Here is an 11,588-nt window from a genome sequence, read left to right on the forward strand (position 1 = left end):
TGGCCCACTACGAGCGTGGCAAAACGGCGCGTGAATGGAGCATGCGTACTAGCCGGGGAGTCTGCAGTCCGTGTCCTTTCCAGCTAGTCAGGTGTGAAGCACCCTGCTCTTCACCGGGTCCGTCTTCCTCATCCACCCATCCCAGCACCTGCCCTGGATTAGTTAAGCCATACTCCCACCACCCTGTGACTTTTCAGTGTTTTTTAGTTTAAGTTTCCAACACTCCCCAAACCCTGAGGAATTTTAAGTTAGTTCTTCCACTTTGTTTTTTAGGTAAAACCACTGAACCGCCCTGAGCTGCTAGCAAAACCATGCATAGTGAGAAAGTCCCTCGCCTAGATTTCTTCAGTCATGTAGGATTCAATAGTCCAAAGGACCCTGCTTCCAGGGGCAGAGTTTAGGGGGTTTTGTATTCGCTCCTCCCTCCCTATGCTGAAAAGATCCCAAAGACACAGCCAAAGACCCCAGTCTGTGCACAAAAATGATACATTTATTGAAAGAGTAATTTTTTTTAATACAAAAGAAAGCTCTGTACATAGGATGTGACCATGTCCACTATTCCTGGGTCAACATCCCAGGAGAAGTAGAAACCACTGATATACCCACATACACCCCACATTCACACAAGCATTCACTCAAACACAAGCACACACACACACCCCAGAGCCACTTAGGAAGGGAAACACCACGGGTCGCTGCACACAGAAATGCCACCTCAATCCTGACACACAGACTCTCCCAAGGCCACAATCACACAGCACACATCATAAGCACTTTGCCTGATTCACTCACTGGATCTACCTTTTGTGAGGAGCAATGAACATCTCCTCCCATGTGTTGGGGGAGTGGTGAGTGGTAGTGGAGTGAACCAAGGGCAGAGGGAGGGGCTGGGCAGTTACAGACCTGAGTCCCAAGCTCCCCCACTCTGGCCCCTGGTTTACCATGCCCCAGTCTTGAAAGCTACCCAAGGCCCAGCTATTTCCAGGAGAAAGCCCAGAATGGTGGCCTCCCCAGCTGGGTAAGACAGCAATGGGGATCAGAGGTTGGGGGGTTCTCAAACATGTCAACAGATCCTCCCGTCATACCCAGGTGTGCATAAGACCCTCCCCACCTTTCACCTAACCTCAGAAGCAGGCACGTGCCTACCGAGGGCAGGAGCGAGGGGTCTGACGACACCCCACCCCAACTGCCCTTCTGGAAAAGCTCTCTTACTGAACACAGGGGGTTTGGGCTGGCTCTGACACGGGGTAAAATACCCTTCCCCTATGCTAGCCCACCCTCAAGGTCCCCAGCGGGTTCTAAGGGGGTGGGGCATGGCCCTGTACAAATTACATAAATACTGAGGTTACACTTAGAAAAATAAAGTCATTTTCTTCAAGGCTTTTTGTCTTAATTTAAAAAAGTTACAGTAGCTGCTTACTCCCTGGGGGAGCTGCCCATTTCTGGCTCTCCATCGCTGCACTCAGCCCAAGAGCTGCTCCTATGTGACCCCCATTCCTGTGTCTCCCCCACCTCCCAGACCCCCTCCTGCTCACTGCAGCCTGGGCCCCAGGGAGCTGTAAGCCTGGGGGGGCACAAGGCTGCAATGATGTGCTGTGGCACAAATGACGTCCGTCTCCTCTACCTGGCCCCCTCCCACCCTAGCCCCACATTTGGTCTCCCTCTCCCCCAGCCACAACCCTATAGGGTAAAAGAGGCCTAGAGTTGTGGATAACCCTCCCTTCCCCTTTTGCGGCCTGAGGGCCCCTTCCCCAGCTTTCTCCTGGAAAGAACCCAGGACGTGGGGCAAACCCAGAATCTCCCGCATGCACACTGGTGGACCCCGAGCTCATGGGGGGGCTGTCCCCAGGGGCCCAGCCAGTTCTAGAGAGCCTAAGGGCTCCCCAGAAAAGGGGAGTTTGGGCAGGGAGGGGGATGAGAAAAACGCCATTAAAAAAAAGTTAAATATTTTAAAAATATATATTTATAGATTTGTTTTCACTTCATCTCCTCAAATAAAAAGTTCAAAATCAACTTTTAAGTAAAGCAGCTGGGAGAAGGGGGAAGACAGGGAAGAGAGAACGCCGGAGGTTCCCTCCAACCCAAGAGCCCCTGCAGGTCCATGGGGACAGAGCGGCAAGGCGGAGCAGGTGGCCCCAGAAACCTGACCAGTGCACAGGCCCAGCTATCCAGGAGCTGGAAGGGGCAGAGGGTGGCGGCAGGAGGGAAGAACCCCCTCTCTCCCAGCTGGCTCCCTGAGGGCAGGGGCAGGGCTCTTTTGACCCAGACTGTGGCAGCACAGAACTAACCAGAGGTCACCAGGCAGGCTGGAGAGAGGGCCCCAAATGCTTCCTCAGAGGGGACACTGTGCCCAGTCCCACAGAAGGCCTGTGAGTGGGAAGGTGGGCACAGTCCCACCGGGTGAGCGAATACTCAGCAAACATTGAGCCAAGCTGGCAGGGGTCTGAGGAGGAGGACAGCCCCCCCATCCACAGCACGACGGGTGGGGTAGGAAGGAGGGGGTGAGGGAGGGCAGGTGGAGGGCAGGCAGGCCCATTTCTTTGGCTGGAGTGAGAGGGCATAGTCCTGTGGCTGCCCTCTCCTTCTCCTGCCTCCCTCCTTGGGCCAGTCAACGTGTGTGTAAAGAAAACGTGAAAAGGCAACAATAAATAAGTGGTGGCGTCCCTTGGCCATCTGTCCAGGGTGTCGGGCGGATCATTCACTCTTGGTGCTGTGGGTGGCGTCCAAGTTCACCACCTGTAGCTCGGTGAGGTTGCTGCTGCTCCCAGCTTGCTGCCCTATCACAGCCATCTGTAGGGAAGGAGGAGTGTGAGGATGGCCAGGAGGAGGACGGACAAGCAGGCTCAGGCGCCCCCTGCTGGCATGCCCGTCCAATGCAGGCCTGAGCAGCAACAGATGGGCCCCTTGGCTAGGGAAGACTGGGTGGGACAGGGCGGGAGGGGGTGGGGCCCCCTGCCCCATTTACCTGGTGAAGCTGAACTGCAGAAACAGGGATCTGCACGGTCCCAGAGGATGCCGTCAGGAACACCTGAGGGACACCACCTGCATCGGAAAGCATGGGAGATACTCATTCACTTGCTCAGGAGGAGCTCTAGATATCGGAGATGTGATATACATAGGTGACTAGGGGAGCCTCAAACATGTAGCCAAGGATGTGTGCCCCAAAGTGTCTCATGCAATGCACGAGGGTGCCTGTAGTGTGAGGGTTTAAGTGTGTGTGAGTGTCCAAATGAACAAATACAGTTGTCCAGTGAGTGTGAGAATATCCAAGTCTGTGTATTTGTGCAGGAATATATGTGGGCATTGGGGGAGGGAAGAAACAGGAGGAGAATGCATCTCAGTGTTGGAGCTGGGGCACATCTGAGTGCCTGGAAAAGGGAGAAATGGTCTTTCTTTCTTCAGCCCTGGTCCTTCCCTCACCTTGCTCCTGGACCTGGCTGTGGGACACCTGCATGGTGGACGGTGCCTGGGAGAAGGCATTGAGCACGGTGAGGCTGCCATCAGCCAGGCCCGAGGTGGGGGCATACATCACTGCATGGGGACTAGGGTACATCATGTGGCCACCCACAGTTGTGGGTATAGACGACGTCATGATGGTGGCGGGCAACGTCACTGGAAAACACAGATACACATCAGGGAGCTGATCCCTCCGGCTAGCTCTCATCCTGCCCCAGGAGTCCAATCTCTAGGATCTTTGTACCATGTTCTGTGTCCCAGGTTTGACAAGAGAATGTTTCTTTGTTCCTTACCATCAACTGAAAAACAGCCTAACGTTTTCTTCTGAGCGGACTGTCTATGCATCCAATTCTCTGTCCCCAGACCCTAGCATCACAACGATGGGCCCTCTCCCAGGAAACTCCATCACTCACTTTTCATTTTCACCTGTTCCTTCCTCTCGCTCCCTCTTCCTAAACTCACACCTAATCAGTTCATCCTTGAGACAAGCACTTCTCCAATGTTAGCATAGGAACCTTGTTAAAGTGCAAATTCTGAGTCACTGGGTTTGAGGCGACACTGGAGATGTGAAAACCTCAAGTCCTCGGTTACTTCAGCCCCTAGACCACACTGTAACGAATAAGGTTGGGATGGTAGTAGCTTACATATGAGAGTTCGCTATAATTCCTGAAATGACCAAAGGTAGCTGAGAGGAATTAGAACTACTCAAGACCTGTAACACCCTCCCACCCGGTGACAGATGCACTCACGGCTCCTTCCTTGCTACTGAACAAACAATTTCCCGTGGATTCTTATGTCTCTCTTGACTTACATCCTCACTGCAGAGCAGGGTTCAAACCCCACCATGCTCACCGGCTTTCCTATAAACACGAAACCAAAAGCCCCAGTTTCTACTTGAGTAAATTCCCCGGGGTCCTCGTACAGGAGCCACACGGCTAAGCACCTTCTGCTAGGCTTCCTGTGGGAAGGCAAGGCATGGGGGGTGACAAGGAGTTATACCTGTCCCGCTGGAGGAGGTCTGCGTGAGGTCTGTGCTGCTGTCACGAGAGGGAGACGCCTGCTGTGGGGCCTGGTGCACCTGAATGGCCTGCACAGGGACCTGCTGGGCCACCGCCCCACCTACAAGACACGGTGTGTTACTCGGGCTCCATCCCAAGCAGTCTGTCGGCCTCACCAAACACGCTGGAGCACTACAGTCCCGGGTCCGATACTCTGGTTCCCAACCCTTATCACTTTCCCCTGGGACCTGAAGAGGTCCTTCATGTCTGAATGAAGTGACTCCCTCTTCCTTCTGCCTCAGGCTTTGCTTCCATCTTCTTCAGCTGACCCGGAGCTGTCCTTAACCCATCAACATAACCCACCCTCCAGTCGCAACAGGGAAGTGGCAGAACACCAACCACCTCCATAGCAACCAACAGAGGTTCAGGGGTGAGCTAGCCAGACAAGACCAGACTGTAGCGTTGAAACTTACTACACCACCAGCAGGGATCTCACTGGACAAAGCTTGTCTTCCAATGAGACATACAGTGATTCTCTTGGGCTCTCTTAGCAAAGAAAGAGGTCCTCCTGGGGCTAGCCCTAAAATCACTTTTAACATCCTCCATTTGACCCCGAGAAAGCAAACCCCTCCCTGCCGCCCCCTGGGACTCACCAGGCATGAGGGTGAAGCTGGTGGGCAGCTGCATTAGGCCCCCGGAGGACACAGGCCCACTGCCCGTGCTCTTGAGCACAGTCCCGTTGGCACTGCTGGCACCACTGGGGCTGACGCTGGCAGACACCGGTGCCAGGTAGTTGGTGATGGGGAAGGAGGGGCCGCTGCTGACTTGCATGGTGGTCGAGGTGCTGGGTGCTGTTTGGATGGTGGAGGTGGTACCCGGCAGGTTGGTGACAGTGAATGCTGGCTTCAGTGTGTCCTACACCCAGAGTAAAGACGGAGCAGTGAGCTGCTAACAGAGTTCATCCCTCAGGAGCTTTGTGTGAATGGAGAATTCAGGCAGCAATCGCTGTTTCTGTTAAAACCCTAATTATACCATTTACTTGCCACGAAAGTCATGAAGCTGTTGATTAGACACGGTGCCTCAAGTGCTGGCACTTGGGAGTCTGAGGCATCAGCATTGCCTAGCCTTGTCTACACTGTGAGACCCTCTCTCGAAGTTTAAAAATCACAAACGTAACACCAGGCAGTGGTGGCGCACGCCTTTAATCCCAGCACTCGGGAGGCAGAGGCAGGAGGATCTGTGAGTTCAAGGCCAGCCTGGTCTACAGAGCGAGATCCAGGACAATCAGGACCTTGCCTCAAAATAATAAGTAAATATTACAAACAAATAAAGAAAAAAACACAACTACTTAACTTGGAGGTTGTTAAGAAGATTAAGCAGGGAAAAAAAAAAAGATAAGCAGGCTAGCATTCCTAAAACCACTCAGAGAGAGCATCTGAGCTCACACCAAGATCAAAATAAACACTTGCAGCTCTTACAGTGAGAACTCCTGCCGTTTTCTGCCCCAGGGAACCGCACAAATCTCACTCACAGTCTGCTTCTAGCTCTGGCAGTGACCATCTGGGTGACCCTGAGATAATCACTTCCCTTTTATGAGCTTTAATTTCCTCTTCAAAACATGAGAGGGTTGGGCTTGAGTTCTCTTCAAAAGGGTCCTTACGGTTCTGAACTGCTGGGCTCTACATCAGGGACCGAGATTTTCAAAGAGAAAGCTCATGAAGGTCTGACAGTGAAGCGCTTCAGCCCAAGACCAAGGGACTTACCCACGTGCACAGAAACGAGGCAACACACACACACACACACACACACACACACACACACACACACACACACGAGAAAATGATTGCAGATAACGGGTAACTAACACAAGGGGGAACCTGGAGTTTTGACTCTCTCGGTTCTTAGAGTTGTGAAGAAGAAGCCAGGAGTTGAGAACCAAGCCGCCAGGCCTAGATCCGACTTGATTAAAAAAGCCGGGGTGGGTCAGCTCGGGATGTTTGCTAAGCAACGGGTCCCAAGGCCTTTGGTTGGTGGAGGCGTTGCTAAGGCAAACAGTGCCGCTTCCTTCCATTGGTCAGTTAGTCAAGCACCCGGAAGGCGGAGCTCCACAGGCAGCAGGAAGGAAGACCCGCCCCTCTCTCCTTACCGGGAATAAGGGGGAGGCGTAACTAGAGCAGGCATCTTTAGTAGCAGGCCAATGCTCTCCCCAACAGCCCAGGCCTGGGTATCCCGAGCACCCCAACACCCGGGACGAGGCTCGCTAGTATGGTAGTTCCTTGCCCAACCTGACAGCCCGCTTGGCAACAGCAGTGGGTTCCCAGGACCCTGGATTAGGAGGCTCCCTTCCTATTCCCAGCCTGCCAGGAGGGCAGGGCCAAGCTACACCCCCGCCCCAAGCGGGGAGACAGCTGGCGGGAGGAATGCAAAAGCCTTGCCAGGCGGGCGGGCTGTGGGCGGGAGGCCGGCGTGGAGCCCGAACCGGCCTTATATGGGCACGGAGGCCGCCCGCTTATCTTGGGGGACGGCCTCCTGTCAGGAATGGAGGATGGACACCTGTCTCCTAGGATAAGGAACACTAACCTGGTCCCACTCCACATCACTAAGAACATCTATTTACCCGTACTAGGCCAAGAAAGGAAAGGGACCCTCTTTTCTCCCCCCCTTTACATAGGTGACCCCAACAACACACCTTGGTTTCCCCACTGCTGTCAGATTCCGACACCTGGTAGGTGAGATCCGGCTCTTCAAAGCCAGTGGCACTCATTCTCTGGTCTGTGGTGGGGTCTGAGCGGGGTGGAGAGTCTGGCGAGTTGAGGCAGGTCTGAATCAGTGCCTTGCCGGTCTCACTGGTGATCATGGGCTGCAGTTTGCGGGTGGCAAAGGTATACACATGGCCTGTCTCGCTGGCCACCAGCAACAGCACTTGCGTCCCTGTCAGCGTGGACAGCTCATAGGCCTGGGGAGTTGGGAGGGATATGGGCAGGTCAGCATTTCCTCTCCACTTCCCTGGGGAAAATTATTCGGTCATCTCCAGCACCGACTCCTGTGATGACCTTCAACTCTAGGGACTAGACATCTGACGGTGAGCTGGAAGTGAATAAACTACCTATGTCCTTGAAGAAACAGTCTGACTGCAGGCACCCCAAGCAAACAGAAATAGCTTCCAGCAGGGATGGATATATAACTTCAAGGGGATATAGAAAGACCCAGTTAGCTATCCCCTAACATGCCTGGTGCCCGCTTCCCCCTCACTGTCAGAGGGACAATGAGATCCCTACCACACTGGAACTCACACATCATATTGGTGGTAACAGCCATCTAAGTGTGCAACTGCCCATGTTTCCTGCCAGATCACTGCACAGGCTCTAACCTGTTGCCACAGCCTAACTCCTTTGGCCCTGTAATACTATAGTGCCCTTTGCCTTGGGATAAGGAAGGACCTTCTCCGTGATGATTAAGGGTTACCGATCACAGATTGGCTAAAACGATGAGAGCTAAGTTTGCAACAGATCCTCTGCCATGAGCCCAGAAACGGGATCCCCCGCTAAATTGCACAACCCACCTTGGAAGCAGTTCCAGCTTCTACAAGGAACAGATAACACTGGTTCCCAGGCTGCAGGCTGCTTCCTCTGCTTCCATCCCTTCCTGCATCCCCTAGACTCCTGTCCTCACCACTTTTCCTGGGATACTGGCTGGCAAAAGATACCTCTACAAATCTCCCTGTCCCCAACATTGCATGCACTGATTTGCCCTAGAGCTGGAAACCCTGCTCGTCCCAAAGACCGGTGATTCTGCAGCCAGTCCTGCGGGCAGCATGAGATTTCCAGAGAAAGCAACGGAAGACACATGGCCAGGGCGGGACTTGGTCCCAGCTCGCTGTTCCTCAAGGCAGCGGCAGCGGCAGCAGCAGCAGCAGCAGCAGCAGCAGCAGCAGCAGCAGCAGCGGCGGCGGCAGCAGCTCTCTCACCTGGTCCCTAACCCTGCCTGTCCTTCAAGCGCGCACAACTCCAGCGATGCCCACCTTTCCTCCCACTCACGCTCGCTCACGGCTGTCATGCAACTCCAGCCTCCTCATCTCAAATCCTCCTGCTCCCCTTTCCACCGCCCTTCCCGCACGCCAGGACACAGTGGATCGGCTGACGCCCGCGTCTGGTTATCCACCTTCCTGCCCGCCCCTGCCCACTCCTGCCCTCCTCCAGGACCCTCTTTCTCCCGCGCGCCGGTCACTCCCCCCTCGGCGCCTCTGCCCTGGGTTCCGGACGTTCGCAGCATCTCCCCTCTCCCCACATTTCCCCGGCGGCCCCTCCCCTTTCGCGCGGCCGGTGTACCACCATCCCCTCCTACACACCTTGTGCGGACCCGCCGCCTCCTCACCTCCGCCTCGCTCCCGGGCTACCCTAGCGCGCACCCACCCTCCGGGTCCCCCCCCGGGCGCGCCAACCTCCGGCTCCGGTACCTTCTTCATGATGCCCGTCTTCCTCTTGCTGAAGGTCGTATAGCGCCGCAGCTTGTTGTCGATGAACTCCATCTTGATCTTCACGCGGCCCCGGGTCTTCTTCCCCGGCTTGGCCCCGCTCACCGCACCGCTCACCGGCCCGTAGCCCCCGGCGGCCGCCGCCGCCGCCTCGGGCCCACCGACCACCACGCCGAGCTCCATCTCGCTCAGGCTCCGCTTGAGGCCGCGCCGCTCGGCGCCCAGCTCCTCCTCCTCGCCGGACTCGGAGTCGCCCTCGCTGCCGCTGTAGAGGGCCCCGGCGGTGGGCGCCGGGGTGGGCGCCGCTGCCGCTGCAGCCTCCCGCTCCAGACGGCCCGGGCCGAGCCCCGCGCCGTTCCCGGGAACCCGGCCCCCGTTCGCCCCGCGAGTCCCTCCGCCGCCTCCGCCGCCCGGCCGCCCCGTCGGGGTCCGGTTCAGGCTGCCCCCCAGGGCCGAGCCCCGGCCCAGAGCCGCCGCGGCCCCAGCTTGGCTCGGTAACATGGCGCTCAGTGCAGGAGGGCGGACGGGCAAGTCAGCGAGGAATCGGGGCCGCCGCCGCCATCGGCTTCCCGGTTCCACCGGGCACTCCCGCTGCTGCTAGCGCCGCTCCCGCTGCCGCGGCCGCCGCTGCGAACCCGGGGCCCCTGCACGCCCGGGCCGACCTGGGCCCTCACTTTCCTGCCCCTATGGCCGGGGTTGCCCCAGGCCGCGCGCAGCGCCCCCTGTCCGTGTGCCGGGGAGGCGCGCCCTGCGGCCGTCAGCGTCCCCCGGGGGGCAGGGGCTGCTGGCCGCGGCCGAGACCGCGGGCGGAGGGGGCCGGGACCACGCGCTGGCGGCGGAGGTATCCCCCAACCCTTCCCCCCCCATATAAAGAGATACAATGTTTCCTTTTATGGCGAGGCCGCTCCTTATATGGTGAGCCCCAGCGCCCCCGCCCTATTGGTCCGCGCTTCCGGCACCTCCGCTCCCCATTGGCCGGACGGGGACACTTATTTGCATAGGCATACGGAACTCGCTGCTGTCATCCCGCGTCAGACCGCGATTCCGAGAGGGGCGGAGACAACTCCTTAAAGGAACAGGCCCGCCGAGCCGGCTCCGCCCCCAAGTGTTGAAGCGTAGTGGAGTATGGAGAGGGGCTGGCGCCGAGGAAGCCTAGCAGAGGGCTGGAATACTGTCTTGCCGAGAAGAGGGAACCCGAGTGCATTGGGGGTTTAAAGCAAACGAGGAAAAACACTCGCTAATTCCAGCGAAGGCGTGCAGGCATAGATTGGAGCACTTCCATCACTTCCTGAGGAAGGTAAAGTGGTTGGAGCCGAGCGAGCGTGCGTGTTTAGACTCCTCCAGCCCAGCGGCTCCACTCCCGTCCCGTCCGTCTCGTCGCCTCCCCTCCCACCCCCACTACTTCCCTTTCTTTCTCTTTTCAAAGGATCAACACTTTCCCACAAGTCTCGCTGCGAGGTCACATCATTCATCATCCTCTACACTGGGGGGTCTTTGGCAGACACACATCTGGACGAGGAGGAGGGACAGACGTCCTCCCATCCATGGTGGGGGCAGGGCGGAGAGTGAGAGGTCAGTGAAGACTTCCAGCTGCCGGCTGTGCTGAAAGAGGGGGTGGTCTGGAGGATGAAGCACACCCCGCAGCCAGTGCAGAGGCCTGAAGTACAGTGGGATAGGAGGATTAAAAGTGAAAAAAGACGCAAAGGTTAAAACGTGGGTATTACAAAGCCCGCGTTAAGGGTCCGAGAGGCTGAGTCTTTGCTCTAAGATAGAGAAAACAGCTTGAACTTCTGTGTTACTGAAATTACTCAAATCTGGTCGGAGAGGGTGGTGCACACATTTAATTCTAGCTATTCCTGAGGCTGAGGCAGGAGGATTGCCCTGAGTTCAAGACCAGCCTAACCTACGTACTGAGTGCCGAGCCAGCCAAGACCACACAGCAAAACCAGTCAAAAAAAAAAAAAAAATTACTCAAATAAGAAGTTTGCCTGCCTTTTGGTAGTCCTGCGCCTGGAAACAAGAGATTGTTTCCAGGTCCATTCTTTGGTGTTGGTATCCATCCCTCAAGTTCTGAATATAGATTTAATGGGGGCAAAGAGTAAAGAAAGCCACAACAGCGGTCTGTGGCTAGTTATACGGAGCTACATGTAGTAAGTCGCCCCAATCCATCCTGATGTGTTTAATGAGATGGGTTTCCTCTACGTGCTGTTGTGAAGAAGAAAAAGTGTCATTGTACTGGTATGACACAAGTATTCGAACAAACGAGCTAGCCAGATATGGTGGCTCATGCCTGCAACACTGAGGAGGCCAAGACACCAGAAAGAGATCATATAATAAGTATATTATTATACACACACGAGATTAAGGACTTAGATGACGGCTTAGTCAGTGAAATGTTTGCTTGGAAAGCATGAAGATCTGAGTTCAAGCCCCAGACCTCACGTCAAAAAAGTCAATTATAAACCAGTAGAGGTTGGTGGCACACGCCTTCTATCTCAGCAGAGGCAGGGCCAGGTGGATCTCTGTGAGTTTGAGGCCAGCCTGGTCTACGGAGCGAGTTCCAGGACAGCCAGGGCTACACAGAGAAACCCTGTCTGGGGGACAAGGGGCAGCCACGGTGGTACATGCTTGTATCGATTTCAGTGCTGGGAGGAGACAGG

The 11,588-nt window shown here is 55.9% G+C and overlaps 1 protein-coding gene across 3 annotated transcripts; it reads right to left on the bottom strand.

Moving 5' to 3' along the window:
- Positions 1-468: 468 nt before the first annotated feature.
- On the bottom strand, positions 469-9,708 carry Srf (serum response factor). Of its 3 annotated transcripts, none has more exons than XM_052745480.1 (7): positions 8,911-9,707; positions 7,144-7,410; positions 5,108-5,369; positions 4,456-4,575; positions 3,421-3,612; positions 2,966-3,042; positions 469-2,790 (listed from the first exon to the last, which is right to left on the bottom strand). In XM_052745480.1, exons 1-7 carry the CDS (start codon positions 9,427-9,429, stop codon positions 2,695-2,697), a joined length of 1,533 nt encoding a protein of 510 aa, XP_052601440.1. In that variant the 5' UTR covers positions 9,430-9,707; the 3' UTR covers positions 469-2,694. The 3 variants fall into 3 exon arrangements, with proteins under 3 accessions (XP_052601440.1, XP_052601443.1, XP_052601441.1); XM_052745483.1 differs by lacking the exon at positions 8,911-9,707 and adding an exon at positions 8,017-8,400; XM_052745481.1 differs by lacking the exon at positions 3,421-3,612 and having other exon boundaries at positions 8,911-9,708.
- Positions 9,709-11,588: the final 1,880 nt, after the last annotated feature.

The sequence above is a fragment of the Peromyscus californicus genome, unplaced genomic scaffold (assembly GCF_007827085.1).
Source record: "Peromyscus californicus insignis strain IS unplaced genomic scaffold, ASM782708v3 Scaffold_19__1_contigs__length_69161282, whole genome shotgun sequence".
In the NCBI taxonomy this organism is placed as follows: Eukaryota; Metazoa; Chordata; class Mammalia; order Rodentia; family Cricetidae; genus Peromyscus; species Peromyscus californicus.

Coding starts and splice junctions, on each gene's coding strand:
- Srf (XM_052745480.1), bottom strand. CDS start 9,429: ATGTTACCGAGCCAAGCTGGGGCCGCGGCGGCTCTGGGCCGGGGCTCG. Junction 3,043..3,420: donor CAGCCAGGTCCAGGAGCAAG/GTGAGGGAAGGA, acceptor TTTCCGATGCAG/GTGGTGTCCCTCAGGTGTTC. Junction 2,791..2,965: donor CTGCAGTTCAGCTTCACCAG/GTAAATGGGGCA, acceptor CCTTCCCTACAG/ATGGCTGTGATAGGGCAGCA.